Below are 27476 nucleotides of genomic sequence, written 5' to 3'. Positions count from 1 at the left end.
ACCCGGGCTGCCAAGGGGAGGGACCTTCTTGGGGCCTCTGCCTTCTCTTGCCCTGCAGTTACTCTCTCTGTAAATACGGGCACTAGGAGCTCTGCTGCTGCTGCAAAAAACCCTCACTCCCACCTCGCACTCCTAAAAGCACTTCAGAAACTGCTTCCCACCAGGGTCCAGGCAAAAGGGAGACACCTTTCCACACTGCCGGTAGCTCCCCAGGCACATTGCCCCTGACTGCACACAATCGTGTCAGGAGGCTACTACACCTCTTAGAGATAGACACTCAGGGACGACGTGTGTCTGTGTGTGACCAGTTATGAAATGTTGGGCCAGAGGTCAGCTGTGGTCTCCCTGAGTCTATGCTGTGCTCCCTTGCTCCACCACCCACACCAGCAAGTCTGGGACCTTGGAGTCATGTATCACAGATGTGCATTGACCCCCCAAGTGCGTGTCAGGCCCGGAAAAGGCCTGAAGATGTGATAGTGGGCAAGCCAACAGTAACCCCAAAGAGAGCTTTCATTCTAGTGGAGATGGACAGACAGACACAGACGCATGGGTAGATGGTTTAAGATTGATGTCTGACTTCTGGTTTCTGTCTAATGCCCACCAAGAGTAGAATAGGCACCGTCAGTCATGCTGCTTCAATGCAGCCAATATACACGGGAGGCTTTGTCCAGCCCTTCTCAGCAGGGATCTTGGCTTTATATCACTCAATATTTGATGGAAAGATAAATCATATGGTACTAGGAGCAAGGGAGGACAATCAAGCTGGAAAGAGATTGGCTAGGTTGAGGGATGAAAAGGTGCCATTTTAAAAAGCATGGCCAGAGAAGTCTTCACTGGGAGGCAGTGTTGAGGAAGACTGACTGAAACCAGGAGCGAAGCACGGGTCTGAGAGAAAACACAGCAGGCAGAAAGCATAGCAAGGGCATAGGCCCTGAGGTAGGAGCAAGCCTGGCCTACTGGGGAAGGGGGTTGAGAGTAGTCAGGAGAGAGTGAGGTGAATGAGGTGAGTGGAGCTGGATAGTTAGGAAAGTGATGTCAGAGAGTAACAAGGTGATCTCCCACATCTGCTCATCTCTTTCACCTCCCACTTCCATTTTCCTCCTGAGTCTGGGGGTTGTTGGGTAAATGGTTTTCAGGCTTTTATGCCCTCCCACCACTAGGATTGCCCTGCCTGATGGGGCACCTGCATTTGTTACATTGTTGTATTGTTTACTTCTGGGGCCCATGGGAGGAGTATTGAGATAGTCACCAAGAGAAGCAGAGGCAGGAGAGAGACAAGGGGAGAGACAAGCCAGAGAAGCCCAGAGTGAAGACTTGGGGATGGGGTGTGTTGGAGGCCTCATGGCCTCCTGGCCTCCTGGCCCTCAGCACCCCTGCCTGCTGTGTACCTGTTTGCCGCACTACATGTAAAGCTCAATAAAAGCCTGAGAAAGCCACCGAGGGCTCCAGGACTCTCCTTTACCCCGTCTGCGTGGATCATAGAAACCTGCTCTGTGTTCATTCTGTTGCTACAGGGCTGCACAAGACCCTTCTAGAATGCTTGTAACTCTGAAAGTGGTCCTTTTTAGCAACTGGCTAACTTTCTATCAAGGGTCTGCGAGCCAAGCCACGGCATGTGGTAGATGCTGAGAAGGGAGAGAGGGTGGTAAGGAACTTTAAAAGTGTCCCTGAAATGCAGAGGAGGGAGTGGGGGACAGAAGGAATTTCAACACGTGCCCAAATTCTTCTCAGCTTTTCTAAAAGATCCCTTAGTTCTGGATCCCTTAGTTGTATGTGCGGGCACACACATGCCCTCCCCCCCCCCCCCCACCCCACACACACACCAACTTTTAGAAACCTCTCTAAAATATCCAGTTGCATCTTCTAGGCAAAGCTTTTCTGTACCCCCCAAGGCCTGTGCTGGGCTCTGTGGGGAAGGAGGATGAGGTCAGGGCCCCTGACCCCCAGCCCCCAGTGCCTGCAGTTCACAGGGCATGTAGGGCCTCAGAAATAGGGGTGGCTCCTTCAAATCAAAGAGTACAAGAGACTGGTTCAGGCACTTACAGCTCAGGTTAGGACTCAGGATTGCACCCTCCCCCATGTGAGAGGTGCAAATTAATTTAACTCCCCCAGAGGCCAGTCTCATTAGCCGTCAGGTTCATAAGACCAGAAGGATGTGGCAGCTTCTTTCCATTGGCTTTCAGTTTGCAGGCCATTCTGCTTAGTCTGAGGAACACTTGGTTAAATGACAAAAGCTACCTAAACACTGGCACAGAAGTGCATCTGGTGAGACCCCTCCCCACCCCAGCATGTGACCCCAGAGCACGGATCCAGTTGCTACCAAAGGAACTGACTTCTTGTCTGCCCCTAAAGGTACTGTGGGAACGCGGGCACCCAGGGGTCTGCTTGTAGCGGGAATCGCACGCACTGAGGCACATGCACGGTCCTGACCTCACCATCTCACCCTCCTCACGCGCAGGGTAGGGAGGCAGAGGGTGGAGAGGGCCTTGGCATGGATTGTGCTCTCTCTGTGCAGGATGGGGTCTGGAGGTGCCCTGCGCTCACAGAAGTGTTGTTATACCCCTGCTTAGAAGAGGGGCCTGGTGGGTGTGTGTTTGTGTGTGTGTGTGTCTCTGGTTTACAGTTGCTTGTTGATTTTGATTTGGGGGGGAGGGGTGGGGAGAGGAAGGACTAGGGTCAAAATAAGGGGGGTGCAATTGTATGGGAATATAACCAAGATGAAAATGCATACATTGTGCAAAGATGAAAAATGATATAAGAATTATATAAAATAAAATATTAAAAAAAAATCAAAAGAAAGAAGAGGGCCCTGGACCCTCCTCCAACTTGATATCCTCTATGTTCTGGAAAAAGTATGTAAAGTGAGTGTACCAGACCACACCAGTAGCGAATGGCAGAGCCACACGGCAATTCAGGTGGTGTCTGACCCCACAGCCTCCGCACCCACAGGCTCATTGGCAACTAGACAGTACCCTCCTGTCCACGGTGCCATGCTTCATGGGTTCCAATTTTGTGGGACAAATGGCTTCATGTTTAAGTACAGCCCGCCTCTTCCCCAACACACACACAAACACACACACAGTCTAGGACGCATCAACGGCACCACCCTCCACCCTTGTAGTAAAAGGGAACTGCTAAAAGTACCGCTTGTTTTTCCCCTGCCTGGGTAAAGGCTAGAAATTATTTCTGCAACAGTAGAATTCACCTTCTTGATTTCAGCTCCGGTCTCTGCTGAGCACCAGACCCTGGGCCCGAGGCTGCCCATCACTCCCGAGGAGGGAAGCCTGTGGTCTGCCTTAACCTTCTGTCTGTGCCAGCAGCAGAGGGCTTAGCCTCACAAATGCATGCTGGTGCAAAGGCATTCTATTTCTTTTTCCTTTATTCACTTAATCAAATCTTCCTGATTGGCAGTTAGTCTACAGAGCTGTATAACTTGGGGAGTAAAGCTTCCCATGTCCACATGTGCACGTTTCACTCGCCCTCCTTCAAAACTCCAGAGCTCCAGAGCCAATAATAGTGTTAGGGACATTCTGTTTCTTCTGGGGCCTTTCCCCTCCCCTTGACTCCAGCAGACCAAAACGGCTCCGGCTCCCTTACCAGGCCAGCCTCTGATAAAGCCCTGGCCCTGGAGGAAGCCTTATCTTATCAGCCAGCTGCAGGGGCATCTGGTACAGGCCTGGTGCTGATAAAGGGGACTGGGTCCAGCACTCACCAGCTGCTTTTTCACAAGTTCTGCAGGCCCAGCCCCTCAGAAATAGGGGCAGTGAGGGTTTTTTTGTTTGTTTGTTTGTTTGTTTTTTTAAACACCAAAAGAGATTTCTTGTGACCATAGTAAGTAAGTAGGCCTGATGGGGAACAAGTGGCTTGTCCCCATTTGTGTGGCCAGGAGGATTAATGGAGAAGGGGACTCTGAAGAGGTCACAGGACTCCCAGCCTGATGGTAGAAGGTGGTGCCTCCAGGCATATCAAGTCATGTGTGTGTTTTGAGCCCACACAAAATTCCCCATGAGGCAAGCCCTGCTGTTCCCATTCTTGTCCTTAGGGGAGAGCAGACAGGGTTAGCCGACTGAGCATTTGAGCAAGTGATGTGACCCCTCTAACCTTGTCTGTCCTGTAAAGTGATAGATCACCCCTGCCTCGCTGAGTCGCTATGCCCAGTGCCCCACGGTGAGCACTCAGGGCCCCACTGGATCACCGGGCTCAACCCTACAGTGGAACCCGGGCCAGGTGCTGACTGTGGAAGGCTGTGAGCCTGGGTTTGAATCCTGCCTCTGTCCTTGGTAGGGCACAACCTCTCTGAACTTCAACCTTTTCCTCTATAATGTGGGGATACAAATGCCTGCTGGGAAAGTGGTTGGGGAATTGCAGCTAATGAGTGATGCTTGTGATTTGTGACTTCCACGAGAGCAGGCTTTGAAGAAAGTAGCACCATGAGTGTGAAATGATGCAAAGTGAGACCCCAGCATGGTGCAGACCCATGAAAAGTGGTTGGCTTGGGCCTCCCTGGTGGCGCAAGGGGTTAATACACAACCTATGAAGCTGTCCGCAGCCACTGCAGCAGAGTTTGATCCCTGCAGGCCAGGGAGCTACCCACATGGTGCAGCAGACCTCTCCTGACTCACCCACTGTTCCCCTCAGCAGTGTATTTCTGTCAGTCTGCCTGTTCTGTTCCCCACTCTATCTCTGATGAATCCTCTCACCCCCACACCTCTGGCCGGTGCCCCAGTTCCTGTATGCATAAATAAATAAATCTTAAAGAAGAAAGAAAGAAAAGTGTCCGGCTGACTTCCTGGCTGCACCCCGCCCAGGCTCCGATGCACACAGATGTAGACAGAGGCCGCAGGGTGCTCCAAGACAGAGAGAGGGACAGCAGGCTTCCACGTGGTGTGGGTCAGGCAAGGCCACCTGGCACTCTGGCCCAGTGACAGCAGCCTTCCTTGAAGTTACTGCCACCCAGAGGGTCTCTCCTGCAGGATGGGTGCAGAGGAGTATGTCTGCCTTCAGATGACGCACCAGCATGCTCAGGCTGCTCCAGCAAAGCAGATCCAAAAGAGTGGCTTCATAACCAGGACGAGCAATTGCTGACTCAGATCCCCAGAGTAGGGCGGGACACACAGTCCATCCTGAGATGGAACCTGAGCTTGGGATGTGGAGTGACACCTGGAATATCAAGGGCAGGCCAAGGGCAGGCAGGAGGATGGCCAGGAGGGCTGCTGGTGTCTGGAGAAGGGCCAGACTTGCTCCTCAGTTATCTTTCTTGGAACTAGTCAGTCTCATCAGTGGTCAAAGGACTGGTGTGTTTTAAAGTTTTCTGCAGGGTTGGGAGGATAAAGTACAATGGTGGCTTTACACCGAGCGTGCAGGGGATGCTGGATTCATGTGGTTTAGCAATCTCTGCAAATTCTTGCTTTCAAAGAAATTACTTGTCTGGGTGTTACTTCCTGTTGCCCTTCCATCTGGTCTGCTGAAAGGACTTCGAGATGACACACACCTGTGTCTCTGGGTTCAGGCCTGGTAGACACCATTGTTCTCCTCTGGATGTAGCTCACTTAAGAAACCAGTGCATTTGGTGACCCGACAAGGAACTGAGCTATCTGTGGAGAAGCATATAATTGGTGGCATATACGTACATTAACAATTTTGTTGTTTATCTGAAATTCAGGTTTAATTTGTGACCTGTATTTATGTCTGGCAACCCTAGGGGGATAAGATCTGGGCATCGCTATTTTTTTACAGGGTCCCATATAAGTTTAATGTGCAGCCAGAGCTGAGAACCATTATTAATGCAAGAGTCTCCTGCTGCTTGCAATCCAGCGTACTTGAATTCCAGGCCAAGCTTCCAATTGTAAGGTGTCTATGTGTGTGGAACATTTCTAGCCTTATAATACATCCTCAGGGACACCTTTAGAGATTCTCTTCTTATTCATCCTTTACTTCAGTCTCCTGGATGCTTTAACAATGGTTAAAAGTGTATTATCTACACAAATTTAAAAAACTGAGATATATCTTAAACCTTATAACTTTTAATAATTTATTTTGTAACAATGTATTTTATATAATTACAATATAACCTTTACATAATTTCAAGTGAATGTAAATGGACATATTTAAATACAAAATAAAAAATCATTATTAATATATCTTCTTTTTTCCTCACACTAACTTGTCCTTCATTAAATTTTATGCACTCTCCTGCCAGAACCTCAGACTCAAATGTTCAAGATTCCCAGTCTTGTCACATAGGCCCTCTTGGAGCCCCCATCTCTTCACACTCATTGTTCGTAATCCTGTTGGTGTCTCACCAAGCCCTACTGATTCTTTTTTAATAGTTCTCAAATGAGCTTCTAAATTTGAAAGAGAACTGGTTTATCTTTTTTCTTCTTTCTTTTTATAACTTTAAAATTTCTAGTAAACCTCTTACCCACTCATTGCCAATGAGAGAATATCAAGCTTCTTTAACCTGAACTTTGAGACTTTTCATTGCCCTTTACCCACAAACAGATGAATAATAAAGTTATCAGTGATATTGATTGTGGTTGTAATGGTGGAAGAAGTAATAAGACAAGGAAAAGAAAGAGAGGAAAATAAACTCAATACGTGCTCTGGATTTAACCATTCATATAATGCCTTCCTTTTCTTAAAACTACAAGATTTTTATTTCCCAAACCAAAATTAAAAATAGTTATTTGAATGTTATAAAATAAAAAAAAAATTGGCTTTGTTTCAGTATGAAATCACCCATGTTAAAAATGATAAAATTATTTGAAATCTGCACTGTTTTATACCATCTGGCTTATCTGGGATTCCCTAGTCCTCATCACTAGATCCAAACCTATATCTAGATAATGACTTTCTGGCTGGTTTGTCTAAAAAATTAGTGCTCCCATCTGACAGAATAGTAAATTGTGTTTATACTTACCCATCTTCCCCTAAGATTTTGTGTTAAATCTTAAACCTTCTTTGAAAGGCTAAGATCCCTGATGAAAAAAAATAGAACAGGCCTTCTGTCTATATTGGCTGTGTGCAAGCAGCAGGAATGTGACAGTTCATTTTCCACTTGGTCATTAGCTGTTAACCAGTTGTCAGCCTTTAACCACACCACCTTCAAAATTCTGAAGTGAAACAAAGGCTGTTTGTTGATTTACTTTGATTAGTCCCCAGGGCATTTATCACTTTCTATGAAAGAAACATTTAATTTAGATGGCAGTTGATTTGTGTCATGGGATTTCAACTGACAGAATGAAGAGTTATGTATGTGTTTGTGACTTCTTTGCTTTTAAAAGATTAATGCTGAGGAAATATAAATCACAAGAACTGAACAGGGTGTTGGGAGGGTGGGCAGGGAAGACAGCAGGAGTGTGCTGGTGATGGATTGAGACCTATTATAGAGGATCTTCATCAGCCAGAGAAACAGTGGGGGGAAGGGGGTAAGAGCAGTGAAGATAAATGGCATTTCCTGCCCAAGTACAGACAGAACAGGGCCTCGATTTAGGGTAGGCAGTTTCCTAGCTCTGTTGCCAGAGGCAAAATGAGGGGGTAAATTGGCTCTTTCCTGAAGCCCCTTTCCTGCCCTGATACCCAGAGGACAAAGGAAGGCTAACAGCACAGAGGGAAATACTCAGGAAGCCCAGCTATTGTAGAGATAAGCAAGCACTCCCTGTCCCCTAGATCACAGGAAATGGCCCGTTTGTGTGTGTGTGTGTGTGTGTGTATTGGGACCTCTGGGACCCATACAGGTGTACCCTTCTCAACAGCAGTGCAAGCTGAGGGCTGAAGGGCCACATGCAGTGGAGCCAGGCCTCACAGCCATGTCCCTGGCTCACAAGCCAGCATTCTGTGCTGTGCACCAAGACACTGCTTTGAGCACTTTAGCATAATTTTTCTAGAAAGCAGTTACTAATGTGCATTTGCTCTTCACTACCAACCCCAGCAGTGCATCACAGTATTTTGATCAAAATGCAGCTTCTCTTTCCTCACTCCCTTTTCAAGCACTGCTGTAACAGGAAAAAAAAAATATCATAGAATTACCACACACATTATCCTCAAACATATGATGCATATAAATGCTCCTGAACCACCCATGTGTCGTCTCAGGTCGTCCGCACACAGCCCCTTGCACACATGAGAACAGTGAGCCTCAGCATGCCTCCCAGTATGGGGGACTGCAGCGGCCCTACCTGGAGATCCGCTCTGGCTTGGGAGGAGGAAATGCATTCTAGAGGGCAGAGAGGAAGGACGCAGGCTTCCTGCTGCTGGGGCTTCCCTTCCTCCTTTGCTGCATCTCTACCCTTCTGATCAATTCACTGGGGATCCCACTTCCTCTGGGTGATTTGGTCCCCTCTTAGCATGTGCATGGGACATGCTACTGTCTGAGCAGACACTCAGCTGAGAGGCCATACATGATGCTGCAAAACCAGTCTCCCCTCTGCCCTCTGTCCTCACACAACAGGACACTCACTCCCACTGCTCCTGCCTGTTCAACCCAGAGAGAGAGGGAGCAAAACCTTAGCTTCCTCCTGTTTGCCCCCAGACAAGCTTTCCAGAAACCCAATAACAAAGTGTGGCTAACTAAATCATCATTATTTACACATGCAGCCTGATCGAGGACATTTAATCATGTAATTAGGTACCTAATTATGCTGAAAATGTAATTATATGATTTTTTAAGTAAATTAAGTCCTCCAGAGAAGTGGGGGGATTAGCACATGTGATCCAGCCAGAGAGCAGGACTGGCAGAGCAGGACACGTGAGTGTGGCTCTGGACATAGGGACTGAGCCGTCTCTGCCTGAATCACAGCGAGCACAGTGCACACATGAGCATGTGCACAGGGCCTGCATGCACACATGCTCACACGGAGGATGCTCACCCTGCCTCTGTGTCCTCCGAACTCTACGATGCCCTGCCACAGACTAGAACTTAATGAATGACAGCCACCGGTACATCTGCAGAGTGACTGTTTACTGATTGGTATGGAGTCTCTTAGGGAGGTTATTTATTTTACATGTGAGAGGCAGGTGTGCAAAGAAAAATCATGATAAAAGAGTCTCCTGGGACATGTCGGAGACTATTTATACAATATCATTTACTCATTTCCCTCGCACTGTGTCAGATATCAAGGTATAAAATATAGCCCTGTTCTCTAGTAGCTCAAAAAAATAGTGCAGAGACAGACAACTGCAAAGCATTTTAGTGATAATTTGAACAAGTTATGCAGTAAACCCCAGTGGGCAGGTTAAATCCAGTGTGACCTGTTTAGGTAGATTCAACTGGCTAACAATGTTTTCTACATTTTCAAAGGGTTGTAGAAAACACAAACAAAGCAATGAGACAAACAAAGAGGAATGTGCAACAGAGACCATATGGGGCCTACAAAGCCTAAAGTATATACAAGAAAACTTGCCACCCCCTGCAGGAATAATGAAAAGGGCCAACCTTTTGTGACAGTCAGGGAAGGCTTCTCGGAGGTGACATGATCTGACTCCACAGCAGAGCAGGAGTTTGCAGAGACCCAGAGCTCCAGGCACCCTGCAGCTCTGCTTCCCAACAGCTTCCTTCCAGCCAATGACCCACACACCAGAAATAATGAAGCGTATTTAGAGGATTCTTGTTGAAAATGACAGCCCAAAGGTTCAGAAATTTCAGGCAGTGGAACTTAGACTAGATCTTTAGCAGAAGGACCAACAGCCATCTGGCCAGATGTAGCTTGCTGTCTCTAGCATGAGGCAGTGGGGAAGGCCAGATCAGCTGAGCCTGTTACCTTGATACCAGTGACTTTAGCCCTTGAATCACCAAAGGGTCCTTCCTGGGGAGAGAGATGTGGGAGAGAAGAGCACGCAGACAGCTCTTGGAGCACACAGGCTGGCACGCAGACAACCGACGCCCAAGCCTTCCTTCTTGTTATACCCATGGCTCCTGACCCCAGTCTCTCACCTCTCCCTGATTCTGCCCACAGGCACCCCAGATTGCATCAATCCCCTACCTCAGGTCCTCTTTGGACCTTCACCTGTTCCTGGGAGTAGGGACTCCTCGAGGATGCCACAGACCCTGCCATTTCTCTCCCTCACTCTCTGAACAGAGAGTGGAGATAGTGGCCACTTCCGAGATACTGGTTCTCCTTCCCTTCTCCTTCCTTGGTTCTCCTTTCTTCCAGAAAGCATATATCCTGTTCTCCTCGGGGCCTTGTCCTTCAAATATCTCCACCTTCATCATCCTTCGCTCTGTCCACACACCCAAAGGTGATTTATCTAAACACCTCTACTGGGCATCAAACTCCAGAGTCTGTGGTGAATACTAACAGGCCATTCCAGGGACCTCCCAAGTCTCCTCCTCCACCCTCCTGCTCTCTCACAGCCTCACACTCATGAGGACTTGAGGCCTCTACTCGGGTAACTTCAGAGCCCTTGAGCACCTCAGATCCAGCACCCTGACCACCTCCCACTGTCCACCACCCTCGTGTCCATATGCAGCCTAGATTTCACGGTCTGTCACTTAAATCCCTGCATGTCAATCCCTATAAAATATATTCCAAAATCTGGCCTCCCTACTGCCCTAAGGGTTAAGTCTCAGCACTATCACCCTTATGACCTTATGATCGCCAGCCATGGAGCTACCCACATGGCGCAGCAGACCTGTCCTGTCTCGCCTGCTGCTCCTCTCAGCAGTGTGTTTCAGTGAATAAGCCTGTTCTGCTCCCCACTCTGTCTTTGGTGAGTCCTTTCACCCCCGCACACCTCTGGCCTACACCCCAGTTCTTGTATGCATAAATAAAAATGTAAGTACATATGTGTGTGTGTGTGTGTGTGTGTGTGTGTGTGTATATATACATACACAAAAAACCCATCACTGTTTACTCCTCCGCTAAAGTCCAAGGCACTATCCTTTCTCCTCTGGCCTCTTCTCAGGCATCTTCTCGGCCGTGCTGTCAGCATATCCGGCAGTTCATGGCTCTCTTCTGCTCGCTGTCCAGCTGTGGCTCCATCTATGTCAGAGTGAGACGGGGAGCTTGGACAGCTCTGGCAGGTCCTGCAAGGGCCACTCCTGTGAATTCTCTGGCTACATCTCTGAGGCTCACTCATGCTTACTTCACTCTGGCCACATCTGTTTTCTGCTGCTCCTAAATCAGCAGGGCAGCTCCCGCTTCAGGGCCTTTGCACTTGCTGTTCTCACTGTCTGGAATGCTCTGCCTAGTTACCCACAGACTTCCCTCAAGCGCTTTCTTCAGCTTTGGCCGAATGCCAGCTGCTACGTGACCCCTTCCTGGGTCACACGATTTACATTTTCAACTTCCACCCACAGCTCTGCCCTCTCCTTCTCTCCATTTTCCTTAGCATCCCCTAACGTGCTTTGTAGCTTGTTGTCTTCTTGGCATAGTCTCTCTCCCTTCCCCAGCATGTGAACTGCAGAAGCACAAGAACTTTCTGCCATTTCTTTTACTCCTCTCCCCCTACATGGTTTTTGGTTGAAAGAATAAGTGAATTATTTTGATCTTTTCTCCTCCTCTCTACCGGCTCAATCTGGATGCATCCAGCTCCTCCTCCTCCTGCATGCCTGAACGCAAACAGCTGACCATGATAGATACTACCCCATGCCACACACAGGCACACACTTGCAAACACCCCACCCGGACATGTAAATGCACACAGTCACACACACACAAAGCATGCTCAACACACACACCTTCACACACTCTCTCTTGCACGCTCCACTCACCTTCACTCACACAAACCCATTCACCCATCCTTACATGCACACCCACAAGCACACACACCCCCAGTGATGGCCCCAGCTCAGGGCCATGACCACAGCAAGCCCTACCTTCCTCTCTCCAACCCCTATCCTGTCTCTCCCTGTTCTAACCACCAACATTCAAAGAAAGCTTCGCTCCAGTTTATGTCACTGGAAAAAAAGAAGCACCTGAAATATCAAAAGCAGGTACAGAAATTCTTTTGAGGAACTTTGCTTTAAAGGGCCACAGAGAGAGGGGCTGGACTTGGACAGAGAAGCGGCCTCAGGGAGGGTTTCCTGTTTGAACAAGGTATGCGTTGGGGTGACCTGCTGGAGGGACAGTTTGATGATGCAGATGGGGCACAGGGGATCTCAGCAGAGAAGTTCAGGGCTACTGAGGATCAGGTGGGGCCTCGGACACACACGAGGCCCCGGGGCACAGGGCAGTGGCCCACAGCAGCAGAGGAAGCTGTGATCATGCTGAGTGAGCCGGCAGGGGTGAGCCAGCATGGGGTGCCTGCACCTTCTCCAGCCAGCTCTCTGTGGTTCCCTCTGGCTCACTGCCTGCCTCGTCCGCTCCCCCCCAACGGCATGCCCTCTTCCTCCCCCAGGGCTCGCTCTTGCTTTTCTTCTTGTCATTCATGCTAGCTTAGAGGCCTTGCCCAGCCCATGGCTGTGAGTGCTGCCAGTGTGCTCCAGACGCCCTATCCAGTGGCCAGCATGCTCCAGGGCTGCCCAGCACAATTCCTGCCCCTGCACCAACCCCCCAATTCCATCTCCTCCTCTGGAACCACAACCCCGTCCTACTTGCTCAGGCCAAAACCCTGACACCTTTCCTTTTGCTTACACACTCTACATCCAGCCACCAGCAAGTCCTATTGGCCCCACATTTAGGATAAATCCAAAATCTTCCCTTTCCTCATCACCCTTACTGTCCTGGTCGGGGCCTCTCAACTAAGCTATGAAGTCAGAAGGACCCTTTAAATCTTTAGGAAAATGCTCAAATGTGGGACTCCTTGTGAAGGCAGCTGACATGAACACATGAATGTTTCTGGGAGCTGGAAAGAAGTGAGCCTGTAAGCTGGCAGCCCTACTGTTTCTCTAATACACCTTCAGATTCTCCCCTGAGAGGGCCAGCTTCCTTGTTCCACCTGCAGAAAAGGCTCTCAGTGAGGACATTTGGGCTTAAGCCATGACTGGAATTTCTCAGCTCATAATGGCAGCCCAACAAAGGGTGAGAGGCTGTGGTCCCCTACTGTGCATGCTCTCTTCTGCAACACGCCTGCCTCTGTGCAAGGGCAACTGTGGACTACAAGGATCTCCCTGCCAGGTTAGGCAAAGGTGTGCAAACTCATCCAGAGTGTACCGCCAATGACAGGCAATGGTGGCTTGTGGAAGATACTGCAGAAGGGGTGCAGACGCTAGCTGGGGTGAAGGCAGGAAAGGCAGGCCAGGTGGGGCGAGAGACCTTTAGGGGCCCTCTGGACCGAAGCTTTTTATTTATTTATTTTTTTTTTATTTTTTTTTTTTGGTGGAACCCTCGCCGGTGGCCAGGGATCGAACTGGCGCTGCAGAGGCTGCGGGCACCCTCGCAGCCCAGAGCTCAACCGCTGCGCCACCAGGGGAAGCCCTGGACCGAGGCTTTCAAGAAGCCGGGAGACATAGCCAGTTTTGAAAATCTACTCCTAGTCCTTGACCTTAAAGGTAGCATCTGTTCATTGTAGATGGCTTGGGAAGTAGAGAAAGCGATATACATTAGGAAAAGCCAATGCCACCCATCACTCCATTCATCACCCAAAGCCACCACCTCAACCTGTGGACTGTATTTGTATTTGCTTTTGCTCCTCTTCCTAAGACTTATTTTTGCACATGTGACATAATATCTATCCTTTTCCTTAAACTGTAGCATTCCCTCCTGTCACTGTGGATTCCCATGCACCACTTCAGTCGCTGCGTGGTATTCCAGATACGAGTGCACTGTGCTTTCCACAGCCGGTTCTCTAATGTGGGCCATTAAGATTGCTCTCTCTTTTATTTTCCATTTTAAAACAAATTGCAATACAGTTTCCCTAGCATGAATTTTTATTTCTGTTTCAGATTATTTCTCTAAGATCAATTACTAGAAATGATTTTTCTTGGTTCACAGGGTGAGACACTGTTAGGTAGCACGTGGAAGCATTAATGGAGCCTGTTTTTGAGGACCTCACTTTGACCAAGGCTATGTCAACATTGTTAACAATAATAATAACTAATATTCAAAGGATGAACCTCCACTGGGTACTGTGCTGGGAGTACCCACTGCCATGGTGGGGTTTCTGTGTGTGAGGAAACTGAGGTCCAGGAGCCCACACCCCCTGCCCCGCCCCTGCAGTCTAAGTGTGACTGCAGGCCTGTGCGAGCTCTGCTCTTACCCCTCCCCCAACCACTCCACCTGCTCCCCCTCCCCTGCGCCAGGTGCTCTCCCCAGGGGTCTGCAGGCAGCACCCAGTCCTGAGCAGGGACATCCTGACACCTGCACACCCCTCAGATCTACAAGTGGGCATGTCCAGGGTCACTCCTGGTGGAGTTCAGAGTTGGGAAGTCAAGCAAACACTGATTGGGATATGCAGCCCCCTCTGGGCTCCTCAAAATGTCTCCAGGCATCCATTTCCTGTGCTGTGTGGGTACACGGACATCTTCTTTTGGGAAAGAGCTTCCTGCTGCATCCAGAGCCCAGGGGACCTTAAATCAGTCATCAGTGGCTGTTTTCCCTCCAGTAAGTCTGAGCTACTCAGCATACAAATCACATCCAGTGGGGCAGCTGAAGACTCCTTGAGAATGTGCAAAGAATAATGTTAAGGAGACTGCCTTCTCCCCACCAGTCATTGCTCAAGGGCTTGTGCGTCTGCCAGACCCCGCACAGCACCCCTGCCCCTCACCAAGCAGGCAGGTTGCTGGCAGAGGTGACAGATTCTCATTTCCCACTGTACCAGGCCTCCACTGCACCAGCTGGCTCCTAAAAGAAAGGTCCCCCGGCTCGAGCTGGGGCTGGAGGAGCTGTGATCGTGGCTTCTTGCTTGCATTGCTGAGAGGGGGAAAAGCCCCCAGTTCTATAGTATGAAGTCTAACAACTCCTGGCCAAGGTGGTGAGCAATAATAACGTCTAGACTGGGCCACATGGTCCATAACCCCTCAGATTCCTAAACCCAGTGATTCTCAGAGTCCAGGCCACCAGCGTCAGAGCCCCCCACCCCTCAGATATTAGGAATGTTAATCCTGAGGCTGAGACAGGTGGGGGCAGGGGTGGAGATGGTGATCCAGAGTGGTGTAACCAATGCCCCAGGCAATTCTGATGGGCATCTTTGAGCACCAGTGCCTGAGAAATTGGTGATCCTCCCTGAGATGCGATGCGGGCCACTCAAAAAGACAGTGAGACTCCTAAGGGTGTTTAATTCCTTCCCCCCTCCAGGCCTTGCATTTGTCCTCAGCAGATGGTGAATACATTATCCTCCTTTAGCCACATTTCAGTCAGCACCCACCTCATAGTGCCCTGCTCCCTGTCCCCCCAAAAGAAACAGCCATATATGAAGTATGTCCCCTCCTTGGAGGACCATAGGTCATGGACCTTGTACCCGGTCACACACACACATGTATGTTCACCTCTGATGGGTGGACATACCCCGGAGATTCTTCACCTTGAGAACCAGGGTAATCCTTTTACTAGGGAGTTCTTTTACCCTGCGCCAGAGCAGAGTTCAGGGAGGCACCTGGCCCACAGCACCCACAGATCAGAGTCTGTCCTTCACTTGCTGGCTGCTCTGGTTGGGGCACAGTGGAAAATCCCCCCTTCTGCTGGGTTCATCGGAGCTATCAAGTCATCAAAACAGCATCAGATGTTTCAGCAGAAGAAACAATTCGATTTAGTAACATGCACATGGAGAATCTACATAGGTTATGAGGATTCCACTGCATCCTGCCTTAAGAGAGGGTTTTAATCAAGAACTATGGACAGGGCCTCCCCGGTGGCGCAGCAGTTGAGCACTGGGTTGCGAAGCTGCCCGCAGCCTCTGCAGCGCCGGTTCTATCCCTGGTTGCTCCCCGGCCACCGGAGGAGGGTCCCACATGGCGCGCAGACCTCTCCTGCCGCCCGCTGCTTGCCTCAGCAGTGTACTTGGGTCCTTCTGCCTGCTCTGCTCCCCGCTCTGGCTCTGGTGAATTCTCTCACCCTCCCGTGCTTCTGACTGTACCCAGTGCTTTATTTATTTATAAATAAATAAATCTTTAAAAAAAAGAAAAGAACTATGGACAGGGGTCAGTTCGTGGGGCAGCAAGGAGAGAGGAGAGGGTCTTCACATGACAAAGAGGGGATGGTTGTTTCTCTGCACATTTTGATCAATTTCTCAGACAGAGAAGGCATTTCTACATGTAACACTTCAGCTGCGTAGCACCCCAGTCTTCATTGTTCCAAGCTGTTCTGATGGCTTCCCACAGCTTTTCCTTAGCCTCAGGGTCTCAAGTGACCTCAAGTCTAAATCCACGTGCAGGAGTGGGAGTCATGAGGAAGCCAGCCCTGAGCATCTTGAGGAGGCCCATTCTGACATCTTCACACCCTCCAGTAGCTCCACCTATTCCGAGATAAGGCAAAAAGATCCCAATAGCAAGCAAAATAGCCTCCAATGAGGGAGGGAAACACTGAGTGCAGGGAGTTGGAGAGCAGCGAGGGAGCTGACGCAGAGAACTGCTGTAGGGAGCGGAAGAGACAGTTGGTGCCTCCCTTGGGAGGGAGTTGTGTCAGGGACCTCGGAGCTCTTTCCAGCCTGGTGAGCATGGGACTTAAAAACTGGGCCTCATCTGGGGCTTGTGGGCCAAGATGGAGCTGCAGACCTGGCAGTGAGGACAAAGCTCACATCTCAGCTGCTGTTTGGACCGGCTGGATGGAGTAAGGAGGTCAGGGACATCAGTTGGGGAACACAGCAACCCCATAAAGGACCTTGCAGCCAGCTGCGCACAGAGAACAGGTGTTGCACAAACCACGCAGCGTCGAGGCTGAGTGCCCCCAAGCACATGACTGGGACAGCTCCCATCTGTCCCCCCTCCTGAGACTGGTCCCCAGCCTTGGTCACAGCTGGATGCTGTGGGCTCTCTGGCTGCAGCTACGCCTCCGGAGTCTCTCCACCTCAGCATCAATCCTCTCTTAAGGACTTTGTACTCCTTGCAATATGAAGATCCAAGATTTGATAAAAAGACAGGTGCAAGTTAGAGATTAAATAGCTGAGCCTCCTCTCCTCTTGTGCTGAGGGCACACCAACTGTTTCAAGTCCATATTTTCTCTTCCTTCGAAGAACAAATCTACTAAGCTCCCTTTTGGTGGCCTTAGCATGGTCTGAAGACTGAACATTTTCAGTTGCTTGCTAAGACCAGACACCTGCTCCCGCCTCTGCCCCCCACCAAGAGGCCAGATGTTGATCAAGCCCCAAGCAGCTTCCCAAGCAACTACTCACCTCCCCAGGAGCCAGACACAGCAGGCTGACTGCTATGTCCACAGCCCGCTCCTTGCAACCTTCCTATTTCTTTCAACTTTAACTTTCATCTCGAAGTCCTAAGGTGGGGTGTGTCTGCTATGGATGGCAAGGAAGGGAATGGTGGGTTCCCCTCCTCCTTCATCTAGGGAATCAGGGAGGATACTTACTGTCTTCTTAGACCCAGCCACCACACAATCCAAAGCTGACCAGTCCCTCCTTCTAGAGGAGAATCCCCACCTTGACAGTGGCCCCTTCACTGCTCAGCTGACCCTTGTCTCTGAAGAGGTAGAGAAGAAGTTTCCCCTAACCCTCTGGCTGCTTCTCTTGGCAATCAAATTTCACCAGACAGATTAGTAGAAGAACGAACTTAATTTACTATGGAGACTCTGTGTGCATGGAGATTCTAAAGCCAATGGAACAAAAAGAGCCTGGGATGGGCTAATGGCGCTGGGATTCAAGCAAGGCAGAGGGGGCACGGGGCTAGGAGAAGGACGCCCCTATGATGAGGCACAGATGCTCTGTAACTAGATGATTGTCCTGCCACATAGACGGGGTTCTCGGATAGGAAAGTTATTCCTGGCGAAAACTGTAATTGTAAGATGCCCGACTTCTAGTCTTCCAAATTGTTCAGGGGGAGGGAAGTTTCTCATGAATCTTTAGGACTCAGCTTGAAATGATCCACATGCCCAAGCGACACATCTTGGGGAAGCCTATCTGAGAATATTGGGGTGACCTAAGCCATAAGCCTCCCGGGACAGACCCTTAAGCCTGGGCCTGGGTGATTGCTAATTATTCAGTGAACACTGGCTCATTTGCAAGAGCGATGGGTGGTGGGTAGAAAGCTATCTGTTCATTTCTTGGGGCGTTATATTCTGAGACCATCTCTCCCCCAGTTGTATCTTGAGTGTTGCAGTCTTTCAGGGATCGTTAACAATAAGCCATCAAAGAAAAGCAAATGCTTTTGACCCTTTCCCTAACCAAAGTTAGTAAATAGACTTCAACTGTCAACCAGTTTCCATTTCACTTGCACAAGGACTTCGATGCCAGAATCTAGAGCAGGAAGAAGAGTTTCTAATGTGAGCCAAGGAGAACTTTCTGTGACCACAGAGTTTCCGGTCCCTGCCCAGAAGCTGTCCTCTTCCCGAGCCCAAGGCAGGCTCACATGAAGGCCTGGCCTCCCGACACCACTTGTGAAGTGAGTATCTGACCGGAGCTGTAGGTTCCTTGCAACGCAGTGCTCTCGGTCAAAGCACAGAGCCTCGCCAGCCCCTGGCAGCCCTGCTACTGTCCTCTTCTCTGCTGTCATGGCGGGAAGCCTCCAGGGACTCCATGACAAACCCGGTTCCCTTCATGCCTTTAAAGCTAAAATAATCATCCTCTTCTCAAAACATCTTGACCTCCCAGACTGAAACCAGCCTCTCCCTCCACTGAAAGGAAACACCCTCTCTGAGAGTCCTCTGATGGCTTCCGGATGCTCCCCCTGGGACACTGGGAGATGGGAACTGGAAATGGGTGCTTCCTCCCATCCCTGAGGCAGAAGGAAAATCCATTAGAGGTCGCCCAAATTAGAGATGGCCCAGAGGCATGACCACAAGCCCTTTCTGGGAAGAAGAAAAGTTCTTCCTTTGCACCACTGCATGCAGAGGGGGTGGACATGTGTCCCTGGGACCCTCGGAGAAACCCTACCAAGCCCACCCCCAAGAGCCAGCTGCCACAGAGTCCAGTGTCCTGTTACCTGTGCCCACGCTGCCAGCTGGCAGAAACCATCTCTTATACCTCAGCCCCTGTGCACCCTGCTGCCTCCTGGGATGCTGCCTTTTACCAGAGAACAGGCTGTGGAGCACCCCCTTTGCCATCTAGAGGCAGCAGGGATTGGCGGCAGCCAAATGCAGATTCCACAGGAGAGAAGTCAGGCCTGTCCTCCAGGCCTCTTGAGACTCGTGGCAGGTGGCACCGAGAGAACAGGAACATTTTGGTGGAAGAACCCCAAGTTAGAACACAAGCTCCCCCTATCCAGGTTGTGAAATCTCAGCAAGACTTTTGACTTCTTTGAGTGAGCATTTCATTGTCTGTGACTAGAAGAAGGAAAGCCCTTTCTTCAGTGAAGGATTAAATGAGGAGCTAAGTGGCAACTTGGCCGAGTGCCTGTGCCCAGTCATCCACCCGGGACCCTGCGTGCCCCTTTCTAGTAGCCTCGCCTGGCTGAGCCCCCAGGACTGGCATCACTGCCACAGTCAGGGCGGCGTCCTTCTCACACCCAGACTGTCTGAGCCCTCCGTGGGTGACTCGGCTGCCTCACCGTGCCTTCCCCTGCGCCCCTGGAGGTGATGATGCCCCAGGGTGAGTGTGGAAGCAGGAAGGCCTGTGAGGCTTAGTCTTTCCCTTTCTTCTTCCTCTCAGGATCCGCCCACTGGCAGGAAGCATCTGTGGTCCCTGATCTGGGCCTTGTGGGAAGTCCTGCAGCTGTGGGAAGTCCTGCACACTGGGGTTCGGAAGCCCGGAGCTGGCACACGACTCTGCTACTTTTTCACCTTTTTAAAAAAAAAAAAAAGATTTATTTATTTATTTATTTATTTATTTATTTATGCATACAAGAACTGGGGTGCAGGCCAGAGGTGCAGGGGGTGAGAAGAGTCACCAGAGACAGAGTGGGGAGCAGAACAGGAGATTGAGTGACATACACTGCTGAGGGGAGCAGCAGGTGAGTCAGGAGAGGTCTGCTGCACTTTGTGGGTAGCTCCCCAACCAGGGATCGAACTAGTGCTGCAGAGGCTGCGGACAGCTTCATGGTGCTGAGACTTAACCCCGTGTGCCACCAGGGAGGCCCACTTTTTCTCCTTTGCCCAGACTGAAGGGTGTTTGGTTCTCGCTCTGTCTGCTCTTCTTGACCTGGTGGTGGGCTCCCCTCGAACCCAGCCCCCCTGAAAGCCTTGTCTGAGTCATGGTCTCCTGGGCGAAAGACACAGATAGATGCGCTTGTGACGTGTGTGCCAGCGAATCAGCCCCACCTCACACTCCACTCGTGACAGCACATGGACATCTGAGGCTCGCTCAGCTCTTTGCTCTGTCTCCATCCTTCCCTCTCTCGTCCTCCTCTCCCTCTCCCCCCACCGCGTATCTCTGCCTCCCTGCTCCCTCTTCGCATGACCACCCCCCGTTTCTCTCCCTCTTCCCCCATCTCTGTCACCAAGTGTGACCCACCCAGTTGTTCGATAAACTCTGCCTGAATCGTGCACGCATCAGCCCCTGGAATCAGAGACTCACTTTCCATCTCTCAGCACCTGCCCCAGCCCCTGCGGTGATGTGGGGGACACAGAGGCTCCGCACCACGTGCTGTTTCTCCATCACCCGAATGGTCCGAGCCTGTGTGCCAGCCTCGCGTTGGTGCCGGCGCCTGCGAGCTGGTCACTTCGGTGACTGGTGTTGAATTAGGTACAGAGTGATCATAAGATTGGAAATCAAAATAATGACTACACCTGGGAAAACACCTCTTGGAGCTACAGAACATGTGGTTCTCTGCATGATATATAAGACAGGTAACCCATACTTACCCATACGTGCGTGTACCCTTCCCATGTCCTGCCACAGGGTGGGTGTTTTTGCCCTTGCTGTAAATCCATGGACACTAAAGCTAATCAATAGTAAATATTTTGCTGAACACACTGCTGTCAAATTTGGACCCACAAACTGTCCTCACAATGGCATGGACAGTTTGGTCCTGGTTCCCCAGTAGGGACTCAGCTTTCAAATAACATTCAGCGATGGTTATTCATTTCCAGGGACCCCTCCAAGACTGGGCGCAGAGCTGTGAGCAAGAGAATGTTCTGGGGCTGTGGTGCTTTCTCTTGGTGTGATAGGGGGCTGCCCCCTTATGGAAGCCAGGAAAGGAAAATGTGGGGTCCGTGGGTCTCTGCAGGATGGGTTGGGGTCTCTAATGCTTGTCCACTTTAAGAGCGAGACGCTTGTCAATTTCTGATTGCAGACCCACGCCTGCCATGAATGAGACCTCTTTCTGCCACACATGCCCAAATCCTGAGCCTAGAATGATCCTAACCCCCACCACATACTTGCCCTTCAAGTCCAGCAAGGGCATTTCCAACCAGTGAACTTCCTGGGCAGGATCTGAGCTCACTCCAACTAGCCGTTTCCAAATATGCCACAGCATGGCTGCTGGTTGAATGGATTAAATAGCACAAGGGAGAGCTCTCACCCACCACCTCCAGAGCCAGGAGAGCAAAAGGGAGCCTTCAGGATCCTTGGTGTCATGGGTGGTAAGGAAAGGCCAACACCTTTCTTTAGGTACTCTCTACCTGGAATGCTCACATGATTGTGCAGCAAACTCCTCCTCATCCTTCAAGGGCCAATCCTGATATAACCCCTTGGAGAAGCCTTCTCTTACCCCAGCAACTCTTAATTCTGGGTGTACATCAGTATCCCCTGGTCCCACAGATTGCTGGTTCCCAGCCCCAGCAGGTCTGGGGTAGGGCCTAAGAACTAGCATTTCTAACAGATGCCCAGAGAATGCTGCTGGTCCGAAGGCCACACTCTGGGAACTGCTGCCTCACTTCCCAACTTCTCAAACGGAGCTTCCTCCTCTGCCAGTTTTGACCTAGGTGTCAGTTCTGGTCCTGCTGAAGCACCTTTACTGGGATCATTCATGCTGAGCAACTTGTATAAATTCTGCTCTTCACAGCTTGAAGGGGTGCAGGGCAAGGAGAGCAGGCCCCTCCATGGCTGTGAATTCCAAGGGAGGCCATGCTGCCTCAGTCCCGCTGGCCTTCCCAGAGTGTTTCTAGTGTCCCCAGGGACAGGCCTGGGAACAGGAGCTCTAACCGCAAGTCAGGAAATTCATTCAGTGATTCCAGCCAAGTACGTACCTTGACTGGTCCTTAACCTGTTACATGTTGGGCAGTGCCTGCTGAGTTCAACACACTGTTTTGAAGCCTCAGGCTTGAGTTAGTTGACGCTTGACTCTCACGAGAGTAATATGAGCCAGGAAACCCTGTAGCACTTCTTTGGGGCTCAACTTCCCAATCTGTATAAGAGGAATAAAGGAGCTGCTACTGAAGGGACAGTCATGGGGACTAAATGAGTTAAAGCATGTCAAAAACTGGCAAGCAAGTGCTAATTGTTTTTAAAAGAAGAGGAAATAACAGTTCCTGCTATCCCTGGCAGCATGGGACACACTGACATGGGGAAGGATGGTCTACCCCTGGAAAATTCCTAAAGGCAGTTCTGGGAATTGAACCTTGGTAACCATCCATGCTGGCTTAAACGAGACTATTCTTTCTTACTGAACCGTGTGGTGCTTCATGAGCGAGTGAGGTCTAGAAACCCAGTGACAGGATCCATTCCTTCATACATGCATACACTTATTCATGAAGTCACCTATTCAGCAGACGTTTAGTAAGTACCTACTATGTGCATGATACGAAATCACAGCCTAGATCACAATGTCCCACATGCATGTGACCTTCCTACCCCTCCTGACTCAGGACTCACTGTGGGAAGCAGCTGTTCTGCCCTCACTCCAGGCCTGCTCTTCTCTCTGTGACCGGAGACCTTGTTTTATTCTCCTCCTGCCTCCGGGCTCCGTGCTGACCCCAGATCCAGCCCACCTCTGCTAGGTCCCTGGCCTGGAGGCTCCACTTCCCTCCCTCCCCTGCCCTCCTGAGATCTGGCACTAACAGTCAGTTTCTTATCAGAAAGCAGCATCTGGCAGCCTCACTGGGGAGAATGACTTCATTGCACTATAGTTAAAGTGATTATCTGAGCGGAAGTGACTATTATGAAGCAGCTTTCTCTGTTTTAATATGCGTAGGTGTTGTAACGGGAGCATGGGATTTCCATGTTCACACTGATGTTTCCGGGGTCTGAGAAATCCTTCCCCCCACTCGTCTCCCAGAGGAGAGAGACATTCTATGCAGTGGCTTGAGGAACCATACAGGTTTCTACTCTCCCTGACACCCCAGCCTCTGGCCAGGCCAGTGAGCTCCAGATCTCACTCCATGCTGAAATAGTGCCTCGGGACAGGCCTTCCCACAGGAGAGCAGCTGCGGAGACCTTAGGTGGAGCCCAGGGAGGAAACTCCAGACAGACACAGGCGTCTCCAGGAGAGAAAAAGAAAGTGTGTCCTAGGGGGACGGTGTCCTGCAGGCCCTGAAGTCCCAGCCAACCATGGATGAGCTGTGTCATCACAGCACCCACAGCCTCAGCGTCCTATCTGTGAAATGGGTGAATAATGCCGCAGCCCTCCTGGGAATGCTGTGAAGACCATGCGCTACAATAGAGGAAAGGCAGCTTACCCAGCTCATGGCATGCTCAGCAGGCTCTCCACAAAGAAGGAAAAGCTGAGGTCCCGAGAGGCAGGGGGCCCTTGCGCCAACCACGCAGTACCTTCCATCATGCCTCTGGGGGTGTCTGCTGACCTCAGCCAGATGCAGGAGCAGCTTCCACCAGGTAAAGGAGGCAACAGGTAGTCCATGTCCAGGGCACGTCAGCAGCTGGGCCAGGCTCTGTGCACCCCATTAGTGACCTGTTGGCTAATGCCTGTTCAGCCCAGGCCTGAACAGAGCAGCGCACACGTGAGCAGAGAGCAGGCCCCGCGGAGGTGCTGCTAGGCTGGGGTCTTCCCCTCTCATCTCAGGCGCTTTTGTTCTGTTCACAGAACCTGACCCCGGGGTGGCCTCCTCCGAAGCGGACATCGCAATCATCGCAGGTGAGCTGTCCTGGGGCCACGGGTAACTGGGAGGGTGAGAAGAAGCACCCAGCGCCTCTCACGGTGGGAGTGGCAAGCTGTGGCTCTCCCTCCCTCAGATGTGGCTATGCATGTGGAGTGAAGAGTCTGTACTTGCAAGAGAACGTGCCATATAGTGCCCCACGGGTGGGGGTGAGGGGAGGAAGGGACGAGGGCACTCAAGTCAGGACTGCAGATCCACAGGACTCCAGAGGCCACACAGGGAGATGTGGGGGGCGGCTGAGGGGCTGGGTGGGCTGGCCAGGCCACAGTCCCTGGCCTCTGTCTCTCTCCTCCCACACTATCCCTGGCCTGGGGCTCCTGCCCATACCCCTCCATCCTAAGGGAAATCTGGTCCTGCCCTAGCCCTGTTTTCTGTCGTGTACTGTGACCCCAAACTGTTTCAGGAACAGCTAAGACCGGGAGGGGAGCTTGCTGGTTTCTTCTTAGGGATTCGCTTCTGGCTTGTTCATTACTAACTCAAACTGTTATAGGGCAGCCCCGATACAAAACGGGGTGCCTGACTGTGGGTCCTCACCCGAGCACTTAAAAGGACTTATCAATGCTCTACTGCAGGCACACGCGAAAGGTTAATAAAAGGTTTATTTACAAGGGAAGGGGAAATGAGGAAATGTACAGCTCAGGGAGAAAAGTGGGAGACAAAGTTTTAAATGAGTCCTACCCGATCCTCCGATCAGGAATCCCAAATGGCACTCTGAGAGCTGGCTGCAAGCCAGGAGACATGAAGCCAGGAGGCGAGTGACAGCCAGCCCACCCAAGGCCCACGTGTTTGGTTTTTATACCCAACCTGGCTGCTTAACTCCACCCTCAGGTCCCAGCCACCTTCCCTTTGGTGGTGATGGGATTTGTCTTTCCCAATGTCTTGATGGCTTTGGTCTGGAGTGGGGGTGGGGTCCACAAAGCCTGTATGGGATTAGCTCAGGACATCATTTTCCCCTAACAAAACCACCTCTCAAGTTAGAGAAAGAAGGGCAGGCAAAAAAGACGCCTGTTGGATTCTGTTTATCCAGACATTCTCCACATCGGCACCTAGTGTCTTGCAATTAGACAATATTATAAATGTAATGACAGTAGCAGCATCCCCGCGAAGGTAGGAGGAAGTCTGACACTGGTCTACAAAGCTGGGATTTGGGAAGGTTCGGTGCCCTCCACCCTCATCTTCTCCAACAGCCAGCCCCTCCCCAGTGAGCCCACACTCAAAGGCAGCCAGTTCCACCCAGTTTCCGGTACTTTTCTGGTTTTAGCACTTGCAGCTTTGTACCCAGGGAGTCCTGTGTCTGGGGCAGCCCCTCAGGGCAGTTTGTCTTGGTTTTAAAGGCCTAAGTGCTGAGTCCCATGAGCCCTTCAATGTGAGGCAGATCCCCAGAGCTGCATGCCACAGATTTCGCGCACTATGCAGTGACTGCCTCAGTAGACAATGGGTGCCTGCGAGGAATCAATTTCCATTTCGGGAGACTATTGTGTGAAGGGCAAGAGGGGATAAGAATAGATGGGAGAGATGAGGGGCAGAGAGAAGAGGGAGGCAAGCATGGCCCAGCCCATTCTTCCAGCTGTTGTAGCAGCACACCTGCCCTGCACAGCCCTGGGTCCTGGCCCCTGCCCCAGACAGATCCTTGCATTTCCTGCCTGCAGGTGTGATCACTGCTGTGGCCTTCGTCCTGGTCTGCCTCCTCGTCGTCATGATGCACTACATGTACCGGCACAAGGGCACGTACCACACCAACGAGGCCAAGGGCACGGAGTTTGCGGAGAGTGCTGACGCAGCCCTGCAGGACGACCCGTACCTCCAGGAAGCCGGCGACAGCAGCAGAAAGGAGTACTTTATTTGAGGGGCACCAGTTCTAGCTCCCCCAATACCTCCTCCAATTCCACAAAAGGAAATGCACCCCACTGCCCCACCCCACCACCTACACTACCAAGCAGACAGCAAGAGCACCCACCTCGTGCCTAGATATGTACCTCACCTGCACACACAAGGTAGCAGCCTTGGCAGGCAGGAGGAACGGAGGAGGAATCAGCCAGGATGGGCCTCTCCCAGGGACCCAGGGTGCAGCACCCATGCAGAAGCCCAACCTCTGCTCTGACGGAGGAAGTCTGGGTCAGTACTTGGCACAAAAAGTACTTTGTCGCAGGCACGGGGGGACACCCTTGCTGCAGGGTGTAGCAGGGGCCCGGGAAGCAAGTGCAGGAGTCATCCACAGGCTGACTGGGGTTCAGGGCATCAAATGTCAGTCCTTGACATTTGGGGGGAACAGCAGGTGCCAGAGCTAAAAGGCACCCCTGTCTTCCATTGATCCAGCTCTAAACGATTGGAAATAAATTTGAAATGTAAGCGAGCATTCAGAGTCAAATGGCATTACTACCGTTGTCTGGGGAGAGATCCGCGCCTGGGCTGGCTTTCACAGGTGCACTCGTGTTCTTGACAGAGTGTGCGTGGCACAGGCCTGGGACGGTCCCTTCGGCTCCAGATCTCAGCGAGCACAGACAGTGCAGCAGGCGCTGGGCCTGCCGGGAAGGACAGAGCGGCTGTAACCAGCCGCCTTTCCCCACACAGGCACCCACTTCTAGAAGCCCATATAAGGTACAGCATCCCTCTAGAATGTTTTGTCGCGGTGGCCAGGGCTGGACGCTCAGCTGCAGTGTTGATTTTCTCCTGCGCAGCAGCAGAGACAATTGTCCTGTTGACAAACACAAGTCAGCCTTCCTCCTCCCCCTTCACAGCCCACGGCAAAGGCAGCCATGACCAGAGCGCAGCCAGCAGGGTCATGACCGAGGTTCGGGCCCCGCTCTCCTTTCCTGGTCCTGGACGCGTCTCCGGCGGGCGTGGCTCTGGGATACCGACACATGGGGTTGGTGGCAGGAACAGCGGGTCTGTGGCAGGCACTGTCTTCTGACGTTGGGCGTGACGGCGGATAGGCGGATATATGGAGTGTGTGTAGATCAACAAATGCTCCTCATGGTGCCATTTCTAAATGCTTTCTGAGGAGTGGCCATAATTTAGAATGAACTTGCTAGCCAACCTCCTGAGACTCTTCCCAAGGCTCCCAGAAGCTCAGCCATCCCTCCAGGCCCTCAGTTCCAAGGTCAAAGACGGCAGCCCTGGCTGCCGGACACTTCCAGAGCTCACGTTTCTGGAGGCTGCGAGTCTTCACCTGGGCATCACCATCACTCTCCCCCTGTGGTAGGGGGATCCACGCTTAGTCAGGAAAGGGCCACCAACTCGAGGAGGAGCTGGAGGTGTTCTGAGGCAGAAGAGCAGAGAAGAGCTGGAGATGGAAGGAACTTGGTGGAAGGTTCCATGGGTCACCCAAGCTTGCTGGCCCTCCACCTTTCCATCTGTAACGAGGTTTGCAACTACCCACCTGTCCCAAACTGTGATCTGTAGAACACCAGCTTGGTAAAATGGCTATGAAAAGCTCAAAAAAAAGTTTGTTCCAAGTATAAAACCAGTGGAAAACAACATCTTAAGCAAAGCTTAGCCAGGGCAGGGCTT

General features: G+C 51.2%; 1 protein-coding gene across 1 annotated transcript in view; it reads left to right on the top strand.

Moving 5' to 3' along the window:
• GYPC (glycophorin C (Gerbich blood group)) overlaps positions 1-26354 on the top strand; it is a 40559-nt gene extending 14205 nt beyond the window's left edge. The window contains exons 2-3 of the mRNA XM_037523191.2: positions 23894-23944; positions 25616-26354. Coding sequence (XP_037379088.1) covers positions 23894-23944; positions 25616-25812 — 248 coding nt within the window. The 3' untranslated portion in view covers positions 25813-26354. The remainder of the gene's footprint in view (positions 1-23893; positions 23945-25615) is intronic.
• Positions 26355-27476: the final 1122 nt, after the last annotated feature.

Source organism: Talpa occidentalis, unplaced genomic scaffold (genome assembly GCF_014898055.3).
Source record: "Talpa occidentalis isolate TD23 unplaced genomic scaffold, MPIMG_talOcc4v2.1 talOcc4.3, whole genome shotgun sequence".
Classification (NCBI taxonomy): Eukaryota; Metazoa; Chordata; class Mammalia; order Eulipotyphla; family Talpidae; genus Talpa; species Talpa occidentalis.
Note: the sequence above shows the minus strand (reverse complement) of the source record. Positions and strands in the feature narration are given on the sequence as shown.